Source organism: Nylanderia fulva, unplaced genomic scaffold (genome assembly GCF_048542155.1).
Source record: "Nylanderia fulva isolate GAGA-0341 unplaced genomic scaffold, ASM4854215v1 Scaffold50, whole genome shotgun sequence".
In the NCBI taxonomy this organism is placed as follows: domain Eukaryota; kingdom Metazoa; phylum Arthropoda; class Insecta; order Hymenoptera; family Formicidae; genus Nylanderia; species Nylanderia fulva.
This window is the reverse complement of record NW_028190588.1, coordinates 184,003-205,688: the sequence shown is the minus strand read 5'-3', so window position 1 is coordinate 205,688 and position 21,686 is coordinate 184,003. Positions and strand designations below refer to the sequence as shown.

General features: G+C 33.6%; 1 protein-coding gene and 1 long non-coding RNA gene across 4 annotated transcripts in view; both read right to left on the bottom strand.

Annotated features, from left to right (window-relative positions):
- Cadps (calcium-dependent secretion activator 1) overlaps positions 1 to 21,686 on the bottom strand; it is a 33,824-nt gene that overhangs the window by 6,596 nt on the left and 5,542 nt on the right. For 2 of the 3 annotated variants that reach the window (XM_029322790.2, XM_085487167.1), the window contains exons 2-14: positions 8,445 to 9,007; positions 7,958 to 8,125; positions 6,750 to 7,241; positions 6,180 to 6,586; positions 5,599 to 6,063; positions 4,421 to 4,780; positions 3,902 to 4,147; positions 3,229 to 3,529; positions 2,055 to 2,211; positions 1,471 to 1,922; positions 809 to 967; positions 515 to 631; positions 136 to 374 (exon numbers count right to left, since the gene is read on the bottom strand). In XM_029322790.2, the coding sequence (XP_029178623.2) occupies positions 136 to 374; positions 515 to 631; positions 809 to 967; positions 1,471 to 1,922; positions 2,055 to 2,211; positions 3,229 to 3,529; positions 3,902 to 4,147; positions 4,421 to 4,780; positions 5,599 to 6,063; positions 6,180 to 6,586; positions 6,750 to 7,241; positions 7,958 to 8,125; positions 8,445 to 8,870 (3,989 nt within the window). In that variant the 5' untranslated portion in view covers positions 8,871 to 9,007. Of the gene's footprint in view, positions 1 to 135; positions 375 to 514; positions 632 to 808; positions 968 to 1,470; positions 1,923 to 2,054; positions 2,212 to 3,228; positions 3,530 to 3,901; positions 4,148 to 4,420; positions 4,781 to 5,598; positions 6,064 to 6,179; positions 6,587 to 6,749; positions 7,242 to 7,957; positions 8,126 to 8,444; positions 9,008 to 12,431; positions 12,646 to 21,686 lie in introns of those variants that run through there. The other variant, XM_085487166.1, reaches the window with a different exon arrangement.
- LOC146721315 (uncharacterized) lies at positions 14,487 to 20,611 on the bottom strand. The gene is made up of 2 exons (XR_014925723.1): positions 18,507 to 20,611; positions 14,487 to 18,393 (listed from the first exon to the last, which is right to left on the bottom strand). It is a non-coding gene; the product is annotated as an uncharacterized LOC146721315 (long non-coding RNA).

Below are 21,686 nucleotides of genomic sequence, written 5' to 3'. Positions count from 1 at the left end.
TTAAATTTTTTTATATGTTCGACGGGAAAAAATCTTATTTTGCGCGCAAAAAAAAAATATATAATACATTTTTTATATTATCTTGCAAGTTCTACTAAATATATTTTTAATCTTATTAGAGTTAAAAAAGCTTACTCTTCATTCTGAGCGCTCATGTTTAAGGCACAAGTTGCTTCTGCCGTCTTCATCCTTTTGTCTATAGTCTGATATGTCTTCGTATTGAGTTTCTCCTCCATGACACCCTGCAGCTCAAAGTCCGAATAGATCTTTTTCACGATGTGAGCTAGACAGGTACACTGATGCAGATGCAGGCTATGATCAAGCCTCTCGGACAACCAATTACATAACATTTGTATCTGTGCCGTATACCATTGCTACAAATTAAATTAATTTAATTAGCAAAATTTCATTCAATAATACAAACGAATTAGTAACGTGCCCATTTTTTTAAGTACAATTATAAGTAGAATTGAAACGCTTTTTATCTTGTTGTTTAAACCGACTCGACTCTTACCTCGAAGAAAGTCAAGATCCATAACTCGTCGAGGACTTTGCTACGAATCTGATCCATACAATTTCTCATGAAGTTCACGTAGGCTTGTCCCATTTCCTTGCCGCTTCCTGATACCTTCTAAAAATGAATTGTAAAATATTAAGTTGTTAAAAAGTTCCGATAATTCTTCAAGTTTATGTTGTCACTCGAATCACACCTCGGCTTTTCGACAAATAATCTATTACTGAACAGTATAAGATATAAGAAAATTAAGAATGGTAGATAATATATATATTATTAAACAGAACGAAATACCGTAAGACTGAGAATAGAGCCGATAATGGAACCCTCGTCGTAACGAGACAACTTTGACAGCGTCGCGTCCAATACTGTTATTAACTTGTTAATCATTCCTTGATTCATTCCTGCTGATGTTTTTTCAATCATGTCATCAATTTTAGAATGATATTGATGCTAAAAACATGAACATTAATTATATGATAACAATGTAAAATATATTTATCTGAATGATTATAATGTTAGCACGTTTTACCGTTACGGCAATTAACAATAAAACAATATTATTTTTTAACAAGTTTTTTATTTTTTAATATATAAATATATATATATGCATATGATTGATTCTCGACAAAAAATCGGTCCAACACGATATTAATACAATGGTTGCGACAGAATTTATATAATATGTAAAAATACTTAATATATTTTTATATACATTATAAATTCTGTTGTAATCGTTGTATTAGAAATATTATATCGTGCTGGATCGATTTTTTGTGGAATCGTAAAATAAAAAACTTATTAAAATAATCTTTTTACTATTAAATTCTGTAACAGCAATGTGCTATATATTTTTACACATAAATTCTGTCATATATTAAAAACAGCCATATATTAAAAATATAATATCGTGTTGGATCAATGTTTTTCTCGAGAATCAACGACCGTGAACTTACCACATCAACACCATCGACAGTACAAAGCTTAAAACTCTGATTCTTGGCATCCAAAATAACGTTCACCATAGCGCACATTTCCGACGGTATGATGTAATCGGTCGAGATGAAGGTCACGCCTTTCTTCAGCCACTGCTGGAAGGCCGCGTCGGTCCTTTGTATGCACGACTCCACCATATCGCAAGCCATCAGTTTCAATCTCTGTTCGAGATGTTGCCTAAACTCCTGATCGGGCCAATGCAGCCCGCCGATGAACGACTGCAACGCGTCCAATTTCCAAAAGAGATCCTCCGAAGTAGCGCAACCGTTCCCTTTTATCTCCCATCTTTCCTTCTCGAAACCCTTATGGATCGATTGAGCGATCGATGTCTCCATCAGATCCACGTAGCGCACTACTAAAGGTGCGAACGTGTCGCGTAGATGCTGGTGAAATCTTCCGTTCTTCAAATTGTCTATATGCAAATTAAATTTCGCTATTATCTAGAATCTTTAGATTATAGATTTAAAGCAGAGAAGATTTCTAACATCTGAGAACTATTAAAAATGTAATAGAACAAATTTTCAATAAAAAGATCTAAACTTACCGTCCGTCCTAAGGTAATCGTTCATTATTTGAAACAGTGGAAAACTGTCCCATGTGTCGGGTGGCTGTTCCGCGAGGACTTTGTCCATGTCGACGGCAAATAGCGACCAGAAGATCTCGGCGTGCTCCACCATAAGATCGCTAAACCAGGCGAACGCCTGCGGTACAGTGTAGTAGGAGTGGACCGTGAAAATATTATACGTCGCACATATACGGTGGGCATGTTTCTTCCAGCTCGGGGTGATGGGGACGCCACCCTGAGCACGAGGCCCTCGAGTACCCAGAAGACACTACTTCTACTTCATGATGTGCGTGAGATCGTAAAACTCGTGACGCTAAGCGACAAGCGTTTGCTGCAGCTCGAAGTTTCGTAATTCGATTCGAACGAGACGTCGAGAATATCGCGATTGAATATCGATGAGACTTGCTTCGTTTGCGGAAGGTATCTAATGAGAAGTGACAATGAAACTAAATTCAAACTAAACGCAGCAACGTGTAGAGTAGACTAGAATAGATGCATCAGTAAATCATTTAATTCCTTTGCTAAATCAAAGTATTAATTTTGTAATACATTTTTAATATTAAAATAAGAATTAGTCAAAATTATAAAATTTATAATTGCAAATAATTGATTATTTTATACTATATTTGAAAACCAGTAATAATCATTGATTGATTTCTTTCTGGTCTCCTTATATTCTTTTTATTTAAAAATATAATTATATTTTAGACGCACAAAAAATAAATTTGGACCAGATATTTTTTTACTGATGTATCTACCCTGCATTGTTTTGTGATATGTTTGGTGATGTATATATACATATGGTATATGTGACAAATTAGAAAACGTAACGATACAAAAAAATAAAGACATAGTGTTGCTTTTTTGTTCTTCCGTCAAAAAAAGTAATCTCTCGATTACAAAAGGATACTCACGATGTCTGCGATTCAGCAATTATTTTAAGCGAAAGCAACTTTCGCGATGATACCAGAAGCTTTCTACGTGACTATATCTACGCGATTGAGGTCTACGACGAAAAAAAAAATGGCGAAGGCGCGTTTTTGTCTTCTGAGGAGGTGGCGGACCCTTACCAAGTCCGTGTATCAAGGCATGCTGACCCTCTCTCTCGAGAACCCCGCGTATGGACACTCAGTTCTAAAAACCCAACTAATACCTCCGAATAATGTTCTTCATTTTGCTGCAGCAGGTCCACGCACAGCTCGGCGAGGTGTATGAGATCCTCCAGCTTCTTATTAGGAGGCACGCACACCTCGCCGCTCAAATCGTCTTCAATCTTCGCCTCGGCGGACAATTTCGTGTAATTAACTAGCGCTGCCGTTTCCAGGCAATTTTTTATCAACGCTTTTACTTCTTCTTGTGGTACAGGCGTTACGCTATCTTTCATGAGAACACGTTCCAGCAGAGATAAAGTCGCTTTCAGTGCACCATCCGGACGTCCGAATGGAAAACCGTACCTGTTGCGAGGCAAATCATATTCATGAATTAATCTTTGAGAAAACAATTATTTTAAAAAGATTATTTATCAAACAATCCATTTTTACGAGTATTTTCATTGCAACAACTCTATTATCACAGTATGTGCATTAATTTCTTTTCTAAATAAATCTATGCAAATTATTATAAAAATTAGTGCAATAAAAATTTAAAAAAAATTGTTTGAAGAAAAAAAAAAAATTTTTGTAAGATATAAATTAATATAAATGATATAAATAACATTATAAAGAAAAGTACTTTAGAGCTAAATAATAACAGATGCGAATAATTATTTATAATAATTATTTGTTACATTTTCATACACAACATAGAACAATATTAGATTTATTTACCTAAAGTTGGTGATTTGCTTCTCAAGAATCTGTCTCAGCCGTTCTTTAATTTCCTGAAATTTATCTTTCTCTTCATGAGTGATCGAGCCCACACCATCGGCCGACGTGGTATTACCGTAGACATGAGTGGCACAAAAGGCAAAGCTAAAGTGTATCAATGTTGGATCTATCATAAGCCCACGATCGATTCTGTCCAACAGATCGTGAAGATAGGAAAGATGCCGAAAGCACAAACGTACGCCGTATCTATTATCAGAAAACAGACTCTCAAATTAATATCGCATAAGAAAAATTTCATGAAAAAGAGTTTCATATTTCAATTTTATGTGCGTGTATATGTGTGTATCAATTTGATGATATTTGCAAGTGATTTTGTCGACGTGCTTTTTAAATTTATAAACTACTGTGCGTTTGATTACAAAATATATAACAGTCTCTATTTGAACAATATCAACAAATGTCCGCAAATACCGCAAATGGGCAGAGTGACTGAGAATGGACAAATACGAGCTTCATTACCTGGCGCAATACTCGCCCAGCACAAAAACTTGACCGGGTGAGAACCAGCCGAGCGAGCAGTAGGGATCGTTCAATCTGTAATCCAGGATCAAGTTTTGCAGATACTTGAATAGGGCGTGGTGATCAAACTTGCAAGGGTCCGCGCTGATGTAGTCCTCCATGCCGTGCTTCTTCGCACGATCGGCGTCGCCCTGAATCTTGCTGATGGTGGAGTTCTTGTCGGCCACAGAGACCGGCGGGGTGGGCTTGTGCGACTGACCGGTCGCCCGGTACATCGCCATTACCCATAGATGACATTCGTTTTCGTCATCCGAGGCATACACTATATTGTCGCCTTCGCGCACGGCGTTGAAAAAGTACCTGTCGGATATACGCAACTCGTAATTGCGAATTGTGCGAATGTGCGACCGGAGCCCGACGCACGATCTTTGTCAGCTAGCTGCGAAATATCTTGCTCGATCATATTAGAAAATATCAATACAAAAAAAAATTGAACATTTAACGAGCTGTTATTAATACAGCTACTAATAGAGCTCTATATTCGCTTTTATCTCTAGTTTTTTATTGGCAAAATTAATTTAAAATTAAAATTGTTTAACGAGCTGCTGAGTTGCAAAAATATTTATAGCGTGGCCTTACAATAATAAAAACAATTCTATTATATTTCTACTATACGTTAATGATAAAAATTATCTGAATAAAAATTTAATAATGTGTCTTGATTAACACGAAAAACGAAATTTGCATTTTGCAATCTTACAATTCTGCATGAGAAAAATTAAGCGCTTAACAAGGTGTACTAATAAAGCTCTATTATCTTGTAATTTTCTACTTTTCACTATAAAATCATATTTTAATCACGTAAAAAATATATAATCATATCACGTAAAATAATATTTTATAAAGCGTTGCTGATTTGATGAGAAAAAAAGTTGAATAATGTGTGATTATAAAAATAAAATCAAAATTAAAAGAATTGAATGAAATGACTACGACTAGTGATAAAAAGGATCTGACTAAAAGATTGATACCGTGACGAATTATAATGAACGTGTCTGATATAAACTAACGACAAACTTGCAATTTGCAATTTGACTTGTTCTGCGCGACTACGAGCATGCTACTACGGCGGGGTTTAGGTATTTCTCGCTCTCTCTTTGCGGGGGAGGAAAATTTACCTTCCGCCCTCTAAATCCATGCCGACCATGAGATTAGCAGAAACGGCCTCGATATAGTCCACTGTATAGCCATCGAGCTGCATCATTTCCGACGGCTCGCTTTTTTTCTCTTTGTACGAGCACATCGCAAATGTGTACTGCGAGACCTGGACCAAAACAAAGTACCGCTTCTTCCACTTTTTCCATACGGACTTGCCCATCGCGTACAGGTAGCCGCAGTGCTTCATGTTGAGCGGCTTGTCCATGCGACAGGCGATCTTCATCCTTAGATCCTGATCGGCGCAATTCTTGGGCACGGTCATACGATGCCATTCGGGCACCTTGCAAGACAACGGAGTGGGTCGCAGGATCACCTTGCCCAGCTCCTTGTCCTCGAGCGCAAGCATCGCCGGATTCTCCGTGTACAGTCTGACCTTGACCACTGGCAGCGGGTGCATCGTGCTGAAGTCACCTTGAGTATCCCACCTATAAATAGGACCCGTGGACGAGAATGATGCGATCGGTCCTGACCTCCCAGTCGGTTATTACGATCCGGAGTTTCGATTTTCATGATCGATTCTCTCTTTTTGATCTTTACTCACATAGGCTTGGAGGCTTCAGCCTGATCGGTCTGTAGCTTCTCGCCGCCCTCCACTTCCATGGTGCAATAAACTATTCTATTGGGTGCTAGGCTTTTGAGGCCCTTGACCTCCATTACGACTACTTCCAGTTGGAAGGTCAGGCCGACGTCCATTTTCGTCAGCTGGGGATCGGAATCGGCGGAGTCGCCCTCCAGTTTTGCGAGGGAGCCCTGACCGCGGCAGCGGGAGCGCTCACCACGATGGTTGTAGCGCTTCAGCTTCTGCAGCCCGTATTTGCTGTCTATCGAACCCTTGGAGACCGGTAACGACTCCAAATTAGCCATTAGCAGGTTGATAGACGACTTGAGCTCCTCGATGTAGAGCGACTCCATCTCTTTCAGAAGGAACCTGGGCATGAGCTTGCGGTTCTAAGGATAGAGAAGGAACGGTCGGTGTTCAGGAACGAGCAGAAGCGATCGGTGGACAATAAGAAACAGATAGAAAGAACGAATCCATGTCCGAAATCAAATGGCATTAAAGTAAAACAAAATGAGCAAAAAGAAAATGAAGAAAAAGCAACCGTCACGATACCTTCTCCATCTCGTTGACCTTCTGTACACGACCGTCCAGCTCCCTCCTGATGGCGGCAGCCTGTTCGTCGGCTGAGTCCAACAGGAGGGCGTTGAACAGAAGCTGGTGCTCGAATTTCTTGATGCCGAGAATCTGCTGAAACATGTCGTACAGCTGCTCCTTCGATAATATCAGCTCCGAGTTCAAAGACTGCTGTTGCATCCTGGAAGGCCGTTTGGTGTCCTCGTCACCAGTACCTTTCAAAATGCAATCAAATTTGGCCAACCAGGACGTAAGCACAGTCTCTTTGCTCAATCCGTCGATTTCCGGGAGGCTCCGAACACGCTTCTCAATGTTCTTCTTAAACACCTCGCGGAAGTCGAGCTGGGAGCATGCGCCGCTCTGCACCATTCGTACTACTCGATCCGACTTCAGGAATACGTCGCAGTAATTCTGTATGGCGTTGTGGAACGCTTCGTCGGCTATGATCTGCGTTTCACCCTTCAAAAAACTCTGCAAATCACACGGATGTGTTTTAAACGATGTGTCACATTTTTCTTTCAAATTGGAAAACTGCTCTCTTGTCGAGCTGCAATATTATAATATCATTCTAAATCTTATAGATTCTCTTTCGTTGATTTCACAGATTCATATTTCACAAGGCCAATCTTATATCATATCATTATATTCTTAGATGTAAGAAATATTTCAATGTTGTTATAAAAATCTGATTTTTTTTTGCCTAACGATAAATGCAGAAAGAGAATTAATATATGTACATCACTCGGCACGATATAAGATGTGAGACACGATTGCGTTGGTATAAGGGAGACAATCTATATTTATAACGGCCAATAATTTAATACGATCGTACAGCTTCGATATATCTAAGAGCAACGAAGGTGAAGGTTACACGATAGATACCTATAAGACTCTGCATAAGGCTTCGATAAACGGCCATTCGCCACGAAAGGTTTCTCTTACTTCATAAAATATTAAATACGTAATACGAGTACGATTTGAGCAATATTCATGGTCAAATAAAACATAAATAGATTGTTAGCAGTAATAATGTACTGACAAATTTAGTATCTTCTTAGTAGATTTTTTTACACGATATTTTATTCTATATTTTTATATTATTTTTATCCTATTTGTACTTGTGTTTATATTTAATTGAAAATTTTATTAATTTCTTTATTCAAGAAGACATTTATTGAACTGTTTACCTGAAAACGAGAACATATAGTCTCCAATTGTTGTTTCGTCACTTTCATCTGCCTTCGTGTCATATCCATCGGTTGCTTGGCATTGAACGGATAAGCGATGCATCTAGATATGAAGACGTAAAGCTGTATCCGAGTTTTCCTTTCTTCTTCTTCCCTTTCTTGCTTATCCTAAGGAAAATGAGAAAATTCGTATCGAATACTGCGCGTATTGTTAGAAAAATTATCATCCAATTTCTCCTCTTGGAGAAAATTGGGCCAAAGAAAGTTTCTTATAATTTCAGTCATTGTTCAATACTTTTTTCAATGTTAATATATCGATTTCTCTTCTAAATTCTCTCATATATTATATTTTCTAATATGAATGACTTTTCATTATTTCATATAATATATCATTTTTTAACTGGAAAAAAAATGTGGCAAAAAGGAACTCTTGAATGGCAGAAACGGAAATAGAAAGAAATCCTCGAGTATGCATTTGCGCGCGTACTTGCAACTCCGCTTCTGTTTTCTCGCTGGCGACCGAGGGAGACGGACTGGTGGGCCTCTGAGCATAATTAGCTGCATCTTGAGCAGCACTCATCGATGGCGACAGCGAGTTCCTGGCACTGGAGAGATTAGGCACATCCAAGCCGGCTCCGGCGGTATCTTGCGGGCCAGCGGCGGCGCGGCTTCCGGATCCGTGGGCACCTGCAGTGCTGGGTGGACCCACGTGGTTCGGACCCCCGGGTGAGGCGGTGAGGCCCGAGGCGAGGGAGCCGACACTTCCGGAACCTGGACCACTGCCGATGCTACTGGGATGACGACGGGAGCCGTGCGAGCTGCCGCTGCCGGCACGACCGCCACCACCGCCGCCGCCATGATGAGTGCTCTGATCCTCCTCGCTCTCCTCCTCGGACGAGCTTGGATCTATCATCGTCTAAGAAGGAAACGCTCTAAGGGGGTGCGTACGCGGTCCTCGAACCCCCCCGTCACAGGAGGCCCAGCCGCTTCACCTGGTCACGGAGCCGTCGTGCTCTGCTTTCGGTAGTGTTGATCACGCGCTCTTTTAAACTGAAAGAAAGAAAAATAGTATTTATTTTTATTGCATTAGAAAGTGATTTGCATGTGATCAAGATAACATTATAAGATAATGAATATATGATAATAAGAAAGATATATGTGTTATTAATCAGACTGTGTGCTGGGGAAAACAATACGTACACGCTGAGAGAAAGGCATGAGCAACCGCAATTCCATTAATAATGAATAGATCACTATAATTAATCTCAAATATTCTAGGAAAGAAAATAACATTTAAAATTGTTATTTTTTATGTGATAGTGTTTCTGTGTTTTATGTGCTTTTTCTTCTCTGCTTTTTATATTTTATTTAAATTAAAATTGCATAAAACGTGGCTGTGTAAAAAAAACATCCTTGAATTTTCAAATTCTTTACATAAAATATTTTTTCAGTTTTTTAAATAATATTTAGTTTTCATAATTGAAAAGGAGAGAAATTTTAAACAGCATTTTTTTCTATTTAGCTGAATATAATCAATAATAAAAAGTGGACTTGCACCCAATTATAATATGACACCAATAAAACTATAATGCACTTTAATAGTTAATCGCGTTAAACTTGCAGCTTAAAATGCAGTTGAAGATTAATACATTTTATATTAGAAAGTAAAATCGCTATAATTCCTTTTCTTTTATACAAAATCGGATTATTTCGTTAAACGCACAGTGAGTTTAATTATTAAATTATAAATTTCTAATTAAGTATAAGGCAAATTAGGGTCACCGCTGAATTAACCATTGCTATTATTACGTCTATTATGTCTAACATGAGCACAGAACTTGCGTGTTAGACGTAGCGGCGGGATATCTGCACGCAATTTCCAGTCGACTTTTCGCACAAAGGTGCAATTCGATGCAAGCTGCTGCTCGCGTAATTGCAGACCGTTGTACGCAAAAGCGAAGAAAATTGTTTATCCTAATTCCGTTGCGCCGTCACGCGAGAAATAGCTATTTGCAATCCGCCAGCTTTTGGGATCGTGCGAGCTTTTACTGCTCCCGAAAGCTCCGAAAGCCTTAGACGCGAAAGCCTTTGAAAATCTTTAATTCCATTCGCCAATTAAGGTGCTGAACAAAAGCCTGAGAATATATTTTGTCACTGTCGAGACACGTTCGCAAGCCTCGGTTCGACAAAAGTGACAGCGAAAAAATCAGTCACGCATTCCCGCAGGAATTTAATCCTTGCAACCTATCGAAAAGGGAGACAGCTGAATTTATCGACTTACGGGGTACTTTGTACGGACAGCGAATGATTCTACCTTAATTATAATTGATCGTTTGAAAAGTCCCCTCTAGCTTCTCTTAAAATGCTATCGGATTACTTCAGGCAGGCTTGAATCGACTCTTTTACGAGAATTTATAGTGGTTGGTGCATACAAAGACTAAAGGTTTGTGTAAAAGAGATATACGAATTTTATGCGACTATAGGATTTAAAATGTATAATCTGAAAATTTAAAGTGCCAGAGATCTGAATATTCTGTGATCTAAAGGTTTATGAATATACAATTTAGAATGACTGAAAATGGAATGAATGAACTAATATTATTTGTATATTATTTTCATTGCGATTATATAAAGAGGAATTATAATTGAAGACATGTTATTCATTATGTGATACGTTAAATTAACCAACATTTATAAATTAAAAAATATATTTTAAATATTTCAGTAATATTTTAATAATCTTTAGTATTTTATTATATATATAACAATAAATATTGAAGATTATTACTAAAATATTTAAGAATATTAAAAAAATAGAGAGACAGAGAAAGTTACATACTGATTTATAATTTATTATATTCTCTATAATAATTGTTAATTAATTTTTATTTGCGTTTTATTAAAAAATGCATTATCTTATTTTTAAATAGAATTATGACTAATTAACACCTGCCGTGCATCTTTTGCTTATAAATTGTATCGAACGAATTTATTGAGCTTTTCAGTAGGATAAATCCGTTCTCGTGTTTACTGACATCATAATACTCTCCAATTTCGCGTAGAACGGATCGTGGGCTACGAGTGGTAAAGCTTAATTGCATTTAACCTCTTCGTATGCGCGATACAAGTCCATCGATAATTGCACTGGCTCTTTGATGCGTGCACGTAATAGTACACACAGTATTTCGCCCACACACGCACACAAACACGCGTGCATTCTCTCTCTCTCTCTCTCTCTCTCACCCTCTCTTGCGTGTGCATGATATGTGTCATATTCGATTTAAATTGCGTTTCAACGAGAGATAAGAGATAAGTCTTCAACTTACTATCAGCTTTATTAATGTGAAAATGCATAATATTGTTTTCAAATGAAACATAATTTGTAGATATATTTGCAGAACAAGTCATATTTCAATATTAACTTTCCCATTTAGTAAACTTTAAATAAAGTCTATTCAATTAATGTTGAACTGGAACTAAAGGAAATATATAAAATTATACTTCTGTTTCTCTCCTCTAAGCTTTACTCGCAATAAAAAAAAAGAGAGATAGAAATAGATAAATAGATAAATAGCGAGAGAGAAAGAGAAATATATTTTTACATTTTAAACGTTTATTTTAAATCTAGAATATATATTCCTCTATACGAGATAATTATTTTCTAATTAGCATATATTAAAGTTTTTCTCTTTTAAAGGTCTGGATGTTCTAAAGTATCTTAAAATTCAAATAACGTTTATAGCACAACGTGTATTAAAAAATAAATTTTAAATCATTGCTATATATATATATATATATATGTATATATATAATATGAATGAAAACTGATTGATGCAAATCCTAAGCTGACTAATAGATTTTATTTTATAGCTCAACGTCTTACGCATTGCGTCATTACGCGTCGGTGTAATTGCGTCGGCGGATAGATTTATGTAGTTACGAGCGAGATGATTTCGAGATAGATGGAACTGCCGGTACACATCTTTCTCAATGGCATAACGTTCTCGGGCAGGTAAATGAGATGACGCATGTAGACACGTGCTACGAAAAACAGATGGTTTATCACCAGCTCCGGTTCCATTAATGGAGAAATGTTCATCGCTTCCATTCGACGAAGAATTAATTTGACGAATGAAATTGGCGAACAAATTGCTTTATCGTGCACGACTTGACCCGATTTTCAAATAATTGAAACTTCTTGTATTTATTTTTCTTTAAAAATTAATTACAAGAATAATTTTGCAAAAAAGGCAATAATCTTGCACGGTTTTTATTATATAAAAATTGTAAAAAGAAGATGTAAAAGCATATATATCGATTTCTTGTTATTAATGTAATGTATGACATTATTACTAATATTACTATTATATCAATTATTTTACTATCATAAATTATTCATTGAAAAATTGATCTATTCGAAAATGTGACATCTAAGGAAAAACATTTATCCAACACTATATTAATTTGAACTCACTTTGCTGTCGCTCATTTTCCATTGTGTCAAATTCACACTTGTCAAATATCTTCGCAATAATTTCTCCAAAAATGTTAATCAATTTTAAAAATTAATTTTTGTAGTACTTCTAATATACTTTGCACAATTCGCAAACGATTTTCACCGGTTACATTTTCTCAGTAGAACGTAATACACAGTGCGTCACACTTTACGCATTGGTCAGCGTGTCGAGCTGTACTGCTATGTAGCTCGGAAAGGAAACTCAGCTTGCGACAACTATATACCATGGGGACTTAACCGCGCAGAAGCCGTCGATAAGGAGCTTCCGGCTGGCGAAATCGGAGCGAAGTAAGCTCTCCATACATACGGGAAGAGAGAAAAAGAGCCCACTTTTCGACGTGGAAGTGCACCTGCGATCGGGTTCTTAGATCGGAAAAGAGAAAGATATACTGGCCCGGATGCATGTGCATGTGCATGCGTTCTCTCTTTTCCTCTCGTCTGGAATTTTTCTGGACGCGACAATCGATTTCCACGATTGCAACGCTGCGCGTTCTCAACGCGAATGTAGAAAACGAACTGGAACGGAAGAAAGACATGCGTGGCCGTCACACAAATATATCGATTGTTTCCGGCCGTCCTTCTGGTTTCTTTTATCTGTTGTAGCAACATATCTGATTTATTTCGCGCGCGTGTATACGCACGTGTGCATTCATTCCACTGTGTTAACAAACGAATCAGCTTTGGAAAATTTCAAGAATTTCGAAAATATCGCGAAAACAATCTGAAAAATTGTCAAAGAGAGAATTTTGGAAAACATTTTTTTCATACTACACCAAGATTTTTTAAATCTGCGATGCCTGTCGATGTTATGCGAACAATTACTAAAAATTTGTAAATAAATGTATTTCTCTCTTTTAAGAAATTAATCTTTAGAAAAATTTCTTTTTTTTTTTAAATAAACCATTGATGTAACTTTTTAATAGATTTTATTTTTTATTAAATATTTATTTATTAAATATATAAACAAGAAATAATTTTTTATACTAACATTATTGTTTTTTTTTTTTTTATTACAGATTGTTCTCCGGCTATCAAGATTTTCCTATTATCTAATTATAATCTACAATTCTACTTTGCTGTAATGGTCTTAACAGATTTCTTTGGACATCGGACAGTCACGTAAGTAGAAAAAGAAAAAGTATATTATGGATCGCATAAATGCTATGACCAAGGCTATGACAGTGTTATGCTATAACAGTATTGGAAAAAATGTGTTTTCTTGGATTTAATCTCCAGTAAAATATTCAATAAATATCTCAAGAGCTTACGCTCTTTATTCCTTAAAATGAGTAATCTCAAGAAAGTCTTAACTATACAATAAGAAAAATTAATTAAAATCGTTGTCAAAAAATCAATAACAGATTTGTCAATCTCAATCGTCATGAAATAGGTAAGAAAAATATACACTGGTAAAAAAAGAAACGAAATAAAGTATTTTTCTAACATATATAAATTACAATACCACTTCTTGACATAATTAACATAATTGAATTGATAGAGAACATATAAATCATGATGCCTGGTTTAATTTTCAAATGGAATAATCTGAACCGGTACATGATCGGCGACTCTCTCATATGATCGTTACTCATTGTAACAATATACACGTCCATTTCGCGTACAAAGGCACGTATATACGGGCGTGTTAATGCCTAACCCAGAAATGCAAATGTTTCCGTCGTTGTAACGTTGATACAAAGCGCGCGCGTGATTCCTGGGCCGAGAAAGTGAAGTATACCGCTGGTTCGAGATGTAAAAGCGGATTGTCTATGTGGAACAGCGTGTAACTGTTATCAGATATGCTCCCGGTACGTTTGTCTATGCACTCACGATGAATATTTAGTGATGGCAAGAATTGTCTGATGTAAAGGAATTTACAGAATAATAACATATCCGATATATAGTGTATATATATATAATGCAAAATTAATACCTAATCAAACACATCACATACCAATGTTCAGCTCGTATGACAATAAAAACAATGATAAATTATTAAATTAAGGCCATGTGTAACGAGCAATACGAAATTATTTTATTATTTAGAAGAAAATTCTTAATTTGACATAATAATTACACAAACGTTTCGAGCTCTACTTGCTCCTCTTCAGTGCGCAAAAAAATAATGATAATAAATACCCATAATAAATAAATACATACATAAAGTTCTAATAAAAAAATCCGCAATACATAGTCAATATAAGTTATATAGTTAAGTCATAGTTAAAACGCAAAATATATTTACAATGAATTGAAACCATTAAAATAGTTCAACAAAGTAAGAACCCAATTAGAAGCAGAATGATTCGTCCGGTTATTCATAAAATATTTTAGAATTATTAATAAAAACTCGGAGTGACACTTATACATTGCTCCAAACGAACCACTTATCGTTATTTGACGAAAGTCCCTCGATCTGGCAATGATTATGTCCATCTTCTCCAAATTATTTGATATTTGTTAACTGAATTTAGAGAATTTATTCAATTGTAAAATAGGATTCCACTAATGTGTATGTAAAAAAATTAAAAATTACAAATTAAACTAAATACTAAAATATTGAACCTTTATGCTTACAAATTGTTCCGAATAACTTGAGATGACGATGCTTCTAATTGTTGTTGGCCTTATTGTTAGTACTTGACTGTTGTCTAGTCTTTTAAAAAGTCGAATAAATAGGTGTCAGATCTCACAAAATAAACATTTACATAAGTCTAAAAATTCGATATTTCTTCTAGAATGTCGAAATACGCGTTGTTAAGCAATTCGGTGTCTGTGTTATTATTTATACCATGCCTTTGTTCCTTGATGTGTATCATTTCCGAGATAAGTCTTTTATAATAATTAGATTCAATATCAAGTATTTTAACGTTATCCCAATCAAAAGCATGTTTTTTATTTATAATATGTTCAGAGACCACAGAATGCTTGGAGGAATCAAATTTAATATTATTCATATGCTCTTTTAGTCTAGTGCGTAATTTTCTTTTGGTTTGCCCAACATACGAAGCTTCACAATCCTTACAATTAATTTTGTAGACAACATTATTATTATTGTTATGCACGTTTTTGTCCTTGTGGACTTTAATAAATTTGTTAAGATTATTTAGACAACGGTATCCTACTCTGAAATCTGATTTTTTTATTGTCGATGCTATTGTCTCAGAAATGTTATTAATGTATGGAATGACAAAAAATTTTTTCTTGCTATTATCTTCTGCAATTTCTTTTTTTCTATTGTTGTTAAACTGTCCATTGTTTAAAACTCTTATTCTCTTATTTATTTCTTTAAAGATCAAATGAATAGGGTAACCGTTGTCCAATAATATTTTAATACACAGTTCTAAATTTTTCTTATGATATATGGGATGAGATAATAACAATGCCCTATTAATAAGATTATAAATTACTCCTATTTTATGGCACATAGGGTGACTCGATAAAAAAGATAGTACTCTACCTGAACATGTCTTTTTTTGAAACCAATCTAAGTGTATGACGTTATTTATTATTTTAATGTTTAAATCTAGAAAATTTATGCTTCTATTAATTTCGTATTCAATCGTAAATTGTAGTCGTTGATTGTAACTATTAAACTTATTCAGTACACTATCAATTTTATTCTTTGGTGCCACCATAATAATGTCGTCTACATATCTATAATATATTCCAATACCAATGTCCAATTCATTAATTATTGATTCTTCAAGATCTTGCATAACAATATTAGCAATTATTGGCGACAACGGGGAACCCATAGGTGTGCCATAAACTTGCTTGTATACAATGTCATTGAATGTGAAGTATGTTGACGACAATATAAATTTAACCATGGAAATGAATTCATTTTTTGGAATTAATGTATGTGTATTGATATAATTCCATCTATTGCTCACACTTTCTATTGCAAGATCTATCGGAATGTTAGTAAATAGTGAAACCACGTCTAATGATATTAGAATATCTTCCGCACCAATTTTCCTACCCGCTAGCTTGCTGTAAAGTTCAAAACTATTATTTACATTACTTTTTCCCGTAGGAATACTATTTGAAATGATTTTATGTAAAAATGTGGCTATCGAGTAAAGCGTGGTATTAATCGATGACACAATTAACCTAAATGGAGTATTCTCCTTGTGTATTTTTGGGAGACCATAACATTTTGGAAGAAGGGAGTCGCTGGAACGTAGTGAGTAATATTCTTTATTAGAAATGTACTCTTTTTTTTGCCATTTCTTAAGAATATCGTTTAGTTCCTTTTCTATTTTGGAGGATGGGTTCTTTTTTATGATAGAATAGGTGTTATTGTCTTCAAGTAAACCTTCCATCTTATTCGTGTAATATTCTTTTGTCATCGCGACTGTTACGTTGCCCTTATCAGCCCTTGTAAAAAGAATATCCGGATTATCATGGCAAAACCTCCTTGTATATCTATGCATACTAATCAAATCTTCATGAGTTGAATTAAACTTAGTTTTGCCGTGTAAAAAATAGGAAAGTTGTGGAACCAGATTGTTACGTAATGTATTTAAATTTTTCATGTTAGAACTAGTGGAATTCCCTTCTATATCTTTGATAAACTCGTGTATGGCCAACTTTTTGTCATTCTTAAACGGCAGGCCGAATTTACTTCCAAATTGTAATAGATTAGTGACATTGGTAGGAATTATTGTGTCAGTCAAATTAATAAACCATTTTTCGTTAGTACTGGTTAGAGGATTAATATGTTTGTCTTTGAATTTATTAGGATATATGACAATGTCTTTGTTTCTATTATTGTTTACTGAAATTGTTGATTGTGGAATGTCTATTTTGTTGATGGAATAACTAAGTTTAATCGGTTTGATATTTTTCAGATATTCGTCTTGTTTCTTTTTAATTAGCCAATTAAATTTGTTATTATGTTTGTTATGTAGTCTGTTATGAAACCTGTCAAATGAGATGAAATGATGTCTTAAAATTTCGTTCCATATGTGTACTGGCAGTTTGTTAGCCACATATCTTGAAATATTGTAAAGTTTACCATGTAATAAATTAATTAGTCTATATAAATCTCTAATTTCAATATTTAAAATTTGTTTTTTGAATCTGTACAGCAAGCTATCAAGCCTTTTTTTCGATCTAAAGTGATGTAAACAAAATTGATTCCTACAATACGACGTCAAGTGGTTAGGTAAGACTTCAAAATTTTTACAATGTTTTAAAAAATTCAACTTTGATCTAGCTTTGATTGTTTGATAATTTAAATCAATCCATTGCTTTAACCTCCATGTTATTTCTCCCCCAAATGAATTAAATAAGAAATTAAAATTGAAACGATAAAATTTAAACGGAATATTAGTATAACGCATTTTCAGGCCAGCGTAAAAAACAATGCAAAATTAATACCTAATCAAACACATCACATACCAATGTTCAGCTCGTATGACAATAAAAACAATGATAAATTATTAAATTAAGGCCATGTGTAACGAGCAATACGAAATTATTTTATTATTTAGAAGAAAATTCTTAATTTGACATAATAATTACACAAACGTTTCGAGCTCTACTTGCTCCTCTTCAGTGCGCAAAAAAATAATGATAATAAATACCCATAATAAATAAATACATACATAAAGTTCTAATAAAAAAAATCCGCAATACATAGTCAATATAAGTTATATAGTTAAGTCATAGTTAAAACGCAAAATATATTTACAATGAATTGAAACCATTAAAATAGTTCAACAAAGTAAGAACCCAATTAGAAGCAGAATGATTCGTCCGGTTATTCATAAAATATTTTAGAATTATTAATAAAAACTCGGAGTGACACTTATACATTGCTCCAAACGAACCACTTATCGTTATTTGACGAAAGTCCCTCGATCTGGCAATGATTATGTCCATCTTCTCCAAATTATTTGATATTTGTTAACTGAATTTAGAGAATTTATTCAATTGTAAAATAGGATTCCACTAATGTGTATGTAAAAAAATTAAAAATTACAAATTAAACTAAATACTAAAATATTGAACCTTTATGCTTACAAATTGTTCCGAATAACTTGAGATGACGATGCTTCTAATTGTTGTTGGCCTTATTGTTAGTACTTGACTGTTGTCTAGTCTTTTAAAAAGTCGAATAAATAGGTGTCAGATCTCACAAAATAAACATTTACAAAACATTTACAGCAAGCTAGCGGGTAGGAAAATTGGTGCGGAAGATATTCTAATATCATTAGACGTGGTTTCACTATTTACTAACATTCCGATAGATCTTGCAATAGAAAGTGTGAGCAATAGATGGAATTATATCAATACACATACATTAATTCCAAAAAATGAATTCATTTCCATGGTTAAATTTATATTGTCGTCAACATACTTCACATTCAATGACATTGTATACAAGCAAGTTTATGGCACACCTATGGGTTCCCCGTTGTCGCCAATAATTGCTAATATTGTTATGCAAGATCTTGAAGAATCAATAATTAATGAATTGGACATTGGTATTGGAATATATTATAGATATGTAGACGACATTATTATGGTGGCACCAAAGAATAAAATTGATAGTGTACTGAATAAGTTTAATAGTTACAATCAACGACTACAATTTACGATTGAATACGAAATTAATAGAAGCATAAATTTTCTAGATTTAAACATTAAAATAATAAATAACGTCATACACTTAGATTGGTTTCAAAAAAAGACATGTTCAGGTAGAGTACTATCTTTTTTATCGAGTCACCCTATGTGCCATAAAATAGGAGTAATTTATAATCTTATTAATAGGGCATTGTTATTATCTCATCCCATATATCATAAGAAAAATTTAGAACTGTGTATTAAAATATTATTGGACAACGGTTACCCTATTCATTTGATCTTTAAAGAAATAAATAAGAGAATAAGAGTTTTAAACAATGGACAGTTTAACAACAATAGAAAAAAAGAAATTGCAGAAGATAATAGCAAGAAAAAATTTTTTGTCATTCCATACATTAATAACATTTCTGAGACAATAGCATCGACAATAAAAAAATCAGATTTCAGAGTAGGATACCGTTGTCTAAATAATCTTAACAAATTTATTAAAGTCCACAAGGACAAAAACGTGCATAACAATAATAATAATGTTGTCTACAAAATTAATTGTAAGGATTGTGAAGCTTCGTATGTTGGGCAAACCAAAAGAAAATTACGCACTAGACTAAAAGAGCATATGAATAATATTAAATTTGATTCCTCCAAGCATTCTGTGGTCTCTGAACATATTATAAATAAAAAACATGCTTTTGATTGGGATAACGTTAAAATACTTGATATTGAATCTAATTATTATAAAAGACTTATCTCGGAAATGATACACATCAAGGAACAAAGGCATGGTATAAATAATAACACAGACACCGAATTGCTTAACAACGCGTATTTCGACATTCTAGAAGAAATATCGAATTTTTAGACTTATGTAAATGTTTATTTTGTGAGATCTGACACCTATTTATTCGACTTTTTAAAAGACTAGACAACAGTCAAGTACTAACAATAAGGCCAACAACAATTAGAAGCATCGTCATCTCAAGTTATTCGGAACAATTTGTAAGCATAAAGGTTCAATATTTTAGTATTTAGTTTAATTTGTAATTTTTAATTTTTTTACATACACATTAGTGGAATCCTATTTTACAATTGAATAAATTCTCTAAATTCAGTTAACAAATATCAAATAATTTGGAGAAGATGGACATAATCATTGCCAGATCGAGGGACTTTCGTCAAATAACGATAAGTGGTTCGTTTGGAGCAATGTATAAGTGTCACTCCGAGTTTTTATTAATAATTCTAAAATATTTTATGAATAACCGGACGAATCATTCTGCTTCTAATTGGGTTCTTACTTTGTTGAACTATTTTAATGGTTTCAATTCATTGTAAATATATTTTGCGTTTTAACTATGACTTAACTATATAACTTATATTGACTATGTATTGCGGATTTTTTTATTAGAACTTTATGTATGTATTTATTTATTATGGGTATTTATTATCATTATTTTTTTTGCGCACTGAAGAGGAGCAAGTAGAGCTCGAAACGTTTGTGTAATTATTATGTCAAATTAAGAATTTTCTTCTAAATAATAAAATAATTTTATATATATATATATATATATATATATATATGTATATATATTATATACAATATGTGTATATATATAAAAATATATATAATTATGTAACTGATCGAAATAATTAGGAAAGAATCGTAGTGTTACGCTATAAGAAACACGGAACTTTTGTATTTCGTGAAAGATTTCTTGTAGATTAGTATTAGTTAATCAATGAATTCGATTAATAATTACAATTAAAATCTTTACATCAGAATTATTAGGTTGATTGAACGGTAAGTACAAATTAATTAAATAAAAATTGCATTAATTTGTATAATAGAAAAATATATTAATAAAAAATAATATATATTATACATAATTTATATAACGTATTACATAATATCCAAAATAATATATTAATAGATGAAACAAATTAAAAGGAAATAAAATAAGAAATTAATTGTGCGTTATTTTAACTAAATATGAGATTTTTTAAAAATATTAACTGTAAAGAGAAAATTGTAAAGCAATGTAGAAAGTAACAAAAAATTATTATTTTAAAAAACAGTATAGAGAATTTTAAGATGTCTTTTTAACATTATATTATGTTTCTAAATTTCTAATTTATTTGTTGATTATTTTGCTTTTGGTTCTCCAATCAACCGTTTGACCGAAAAACTATATGAACGTGATTATTATATTTTCTGAAAGCCCTTTTTTATAATTAAAAACTTTATTAACAATTACGTCAATTATTTTCTAAATTGTTCTATATATATATATATATATATATATATATATATAATATATAAGCTATAATTAAAATTTTAAAAATACAGGAGCTATCTTTATTTTTTGTGCGATTACAAAATGTAATCCTATGAAACAATTATAATGAAGTCGATTATAATTAATTCTTTAATTACTTTTTTTATCTCTTCATTATATTTAATCTAACGATGAGCATATTTTTCCACTCATCACAATAAAGGTTAAATCATTGAGCTTGTTTGTCAATCTGCTCAGTTATATAAGGGGTTTATTATTAGCAAGTCCGTCTAATCGATTACAGTGTTCAGTTTCCCCAATATTAAATATATGGTAATGC